Below are 3,599 nucleotides of genomic sequence, written 5' to 3'. Positions count from 1 at the left end.
TTCTGAGCCGGGGGGGCGGCGGGCCTTTCTGAGGGGGCAGCTGGGTGCCAGCGCCTATTTCGGATCCTGTGGTCAGCCGGGCCGCGGAGCCCGCAGTTTACGTTTCTTCAGTGAGCTGGGAAACGCCCCTCTGCTCCTCGGCCGCGGCGCAGGCTCTGCCCTGCTCTGCCCGCGTTTCCGCTAGGCCGCCGAGCACAGAAGCGCTCTCCTGCCGGGAGGAGCCGTCCCGAATTTGTCTCCCAGGTCATTTGGCATAGGTTGTAAAACGCGTGTAGAAGGCCACTGGATTACACCGTTGTCCGTGGCCGCCTCCACTTCTTACCCTGTCCACGCCAAAACATTGAATTACATGGTTTATATAATAACTCACTATCTAAATCTCGTAAAATTCTGGAAACAAAGTTTGAACGCTGAAAGCTACAACTACAGAAAAAAAGGGAAGGGGAGCAAGTGGGCAGACTCAAAGAAATGTCTGCCCCCTCACAGCAGTTGCTATCTCTCGTGCCAGATTCTTTCCCGTTAGCTTTCTCAGAAAGATACTTGTCATATTTCAGCCCAAGACATACCGCACCTCCATCCACTCATCTTTTCACACACGCTTTCCCCCTAGCTACTGAATATTTCATCAGAGAAGAGCACTACTTTTCCATTTCTCTCTTGACACATCGCCAATGCTAGAAAACTGAAAGCGGGGTCTGAAGTAGACATTTACTAAGTCACCTCAGGTTATCTTTTTACTTAACAGAAAATAAAGTTGAAGGATCAGACCAGCTGACAAACTAAAATGGGTGCTCAGGGTGAGATAAGTCACCTACAGAGGCGCTCATTTCTCTCCACTGATTTAAAGGAAATTCAGGGAGACACTTAAGTCTGGTCATGACGTTAGGACACGTAACTTCTCTTTCCCAGTATCCAGCAACTCAATCCGTACCCAAATATCTTATCTTCAGGCTCAAATTTGTTAGTGCAAACCACAATCACAAAATGCAGGTACACCAAATGCCTGGTTTCTGCAAGGCAAGTATTTTATTTGAGAAGGAGAAATCTTAAGTTCACATGTACTTTCCAATGTAATACATGTATTTTTGTTAACATTAATAAATACTAGTACACATGCACTTTGCTGTTTTCTCAGACCTGGATCTTCTAGCTATCAGCTCCAATTTCAACTGTATTCTAACTCTATTATTCCACTTTTCCACTGTTAGAATTGTATTAAGTGTTATAACCACACCATTACAACTTCCCCTAATTGTAGCCCAAATTCCAAGGAAGTAACAACTTTTAACTATTTGTATTATATTTACAGAGAATGAAGTGCATTTTTTAAATAGTATGAATTACAACATCTAACTTTAAAGTTTATTAAATCTTTATAACACAGCCATTTAAAGCTGAAAAAAAGTAAACATATCTGAGCATTTTTGAATATAACATTTTAGGTATTGGTCATGACAACCATCTGAAGCCTAAAATCTTACTCAAATTTTCTGATTCACATAAGCATTTGTCGGACTGCACTTACATCTACTTTCTTTACCACTTTCTTCCATTAAAAAACCATGGATTTGTTAATAAACTCTAGCTCACATTGCATGCCAATTTCTTTGTTGCACAGTTTTCTCCCCAAATTCTCATTGCCTATGTTTTCTGTAAAAATAAAGCAGTTAGGAATATTAAAAAACATTATAAAGCCATCTAACTGTTCCTTCAATAATCCAGCAGTGGCAGAACAGACTAGCGTTGCCTACTGTACATTATTTTATAAATTTGAAAATACATCAAGCACCAACCAAGACAGCAGCAATAGATGCTTTCTTGTCATCAAAACACTAAGCCTCCCTCCCACTTTTTGCTATCTTTTTACAAAGTTATTTAAATATGTTACTGTCATAGTGTAACACGCTGAAATATCATACTAAAACTACTGTATGTTATTACGAAATTTGTGTGGTAACAACCCACTTTCTGACCATACAGTTAATTACCAAGGAACTACAGAGACATCCCTTTTAAGAAATACCACTGAAATTTAATTTCTCATAGGAAGAGAAAAACAAAAACATGTAAGTAAATTACATTAAATTAAAATAAATATTAGAAATGTTATTAATTATATATGCTTGCCAAGTGCAGTCCAAAGGGCCTTGTCTACTCTTTAAATCAAAAAGAGAATGTTTTCATTTTCAGATTCATAGAATCTGATTTAAATTTTGGATCAGGACACTTAACATGGGAAAGGAAAGATGACAGAAATATAAATGGAAAAGGGATGGAAACAGAGAGAGAAAACTAAAACAGAACAAAAAAGGGTACAGGTAAGGAACTAGTTATTACTTCCAGCACCACAATGCCACAACAGTAGCTCTCAGTAATGAACTGCTAATAGAGCAGCAGCAGAAGTGGCAAGATGCAAACAACTGTGGAAATGCAGCAGCTAAGAAGCGAGACTCTCCACAGAGAGTAAGGTTAGGCTGACTCTCATACTACTTTTCCAACCTAGTGGAGCCTTCACATGCAGTGCAGTCTTTTCCTTCAGCAGGGTATGAATCTGTGCTAGTAAACTAGTGTGTAAGTTAAAAATTACACAATCACTCGTAACATTTAGTGAGGGGCAAAAGTGTACTAAGCCTTTTGCATGTCAGGTGTTTTTATCATCAACATTAATTCCTACTTTGTGTTACTTCTGATAAGCAGGGGGGCTGTTCATTACTGAGGGACTAGGTCAGAATTTCTCAAACCTATCTGGTTACTTTAGAAGTTTTCTCATTACATTTAGGGTAGAACCCCTATATCCCGTCCCAAAGTGGTTCCAGTGGTTTATGTAATTAAAGAGCTGATACAATTTGTTTCGTTTCTCAAATCCTGGAGCTTTGGGTATTTTACTGTGATAGGCGGAGAAAAAACAGCTGCTAAACCCACCAAACATTCCAGCAATGGCCAGTTCAAATTCTGAATGGCCATAGAAGGAAGCAGGGTCAAAGATAATTGGCCCAGAGTCGTCCTCAGCCACGTTTCCTGCCCACAGGTCCCCATGCAGGAGAGCAGGAACAATTTCTACGTCACAGAACATTTCAGGAATCTTTAGCTGAAAGAGCATGAACAAACATGGCAACAATTAAAGAGTTTTGAACAAAATCTTAAATAAAACAAAGTACTGTAGTATAATAGAGACTAAGCTGGTTAAATACTGCCTGTTTTCAGTCCTCATGGAGTGCTTTTGAAGTCGATGGCTAGAAGCATAAACCTGAACTGTGAGCCAGTAGTAAGTGTTCTTGATTGTTCTTGACAGAGCTTAGCAAATCATTTAATTCACAGTCTAGTATCAACATCTAGTATTAATGTATTGTTCCTAGACATGGATAGTATTGGCTGTCACAAGAAATATAAAATAAATTTCATGTAAATTGAAAGGTTTCAGTGGCAAAATGGACAATAGTAAACATCTGTACCAATTAACCAGAATTAAGGAACAAATCTGTGATGCAGAGCTTGCAGAGGAATACATTCCTGGCTGTTTCCTAAGTGCTGTACAGTGTGTGACCTGAACCACAGTCTTAGCTGTGAGCCTGGATCAACTGGGGGAAAAAAAAAAAAAA

At 39.3% G+C, this 3,599-nt stretch overlaps 1 protein-coding gene across 1 annotated transcript in view; it reads right to left on the bottom strand.

Annotated features, from left to right (window-relative positions):
* Positions 1-1,005: 1,005 nt before the first annotated feature.
* FN3K (fructosamine 3 kinase) overlaps positions 1,006-3,599 on the bottom strand; it is an 8,083-nt gene continuing 5,489 nt past the window's right edge. Inside the window, exon 6 of the mRNA XM_009279449.2 lies at positions 1,006-3,088. Within this exon, the coding sequence (XP_009277724.1) occupies positions 2,750-3,088 (339 nt within the window). The 3' untranslated portion in view covers positions 1,006-2,749. The remainder of the gene's footprint in view (positions 3,089-3,599) is intronic.

This window comes from Aptenodytes forsteri, unplaced genomic scaffold, assembly GCF_000699145.1.
Source record: "Aptenodytes forsteri isolate BGI_AS27 unplaced genomic scaffold, ASM69914v1 Scaffold243, whole genome shotgun sequence".
Classification (NCBI taxonomy): Eukaryota; Metazoa; Chordata; class Aves; order Sphenisciformes; family Spheniscidae; genus Aptenodytes; species Aptenodytes forsteri.
Note: the sequence above shows the minus strand (reverse complement) of the source record. Positions and strands in the feature narration are given on the sequence as shown.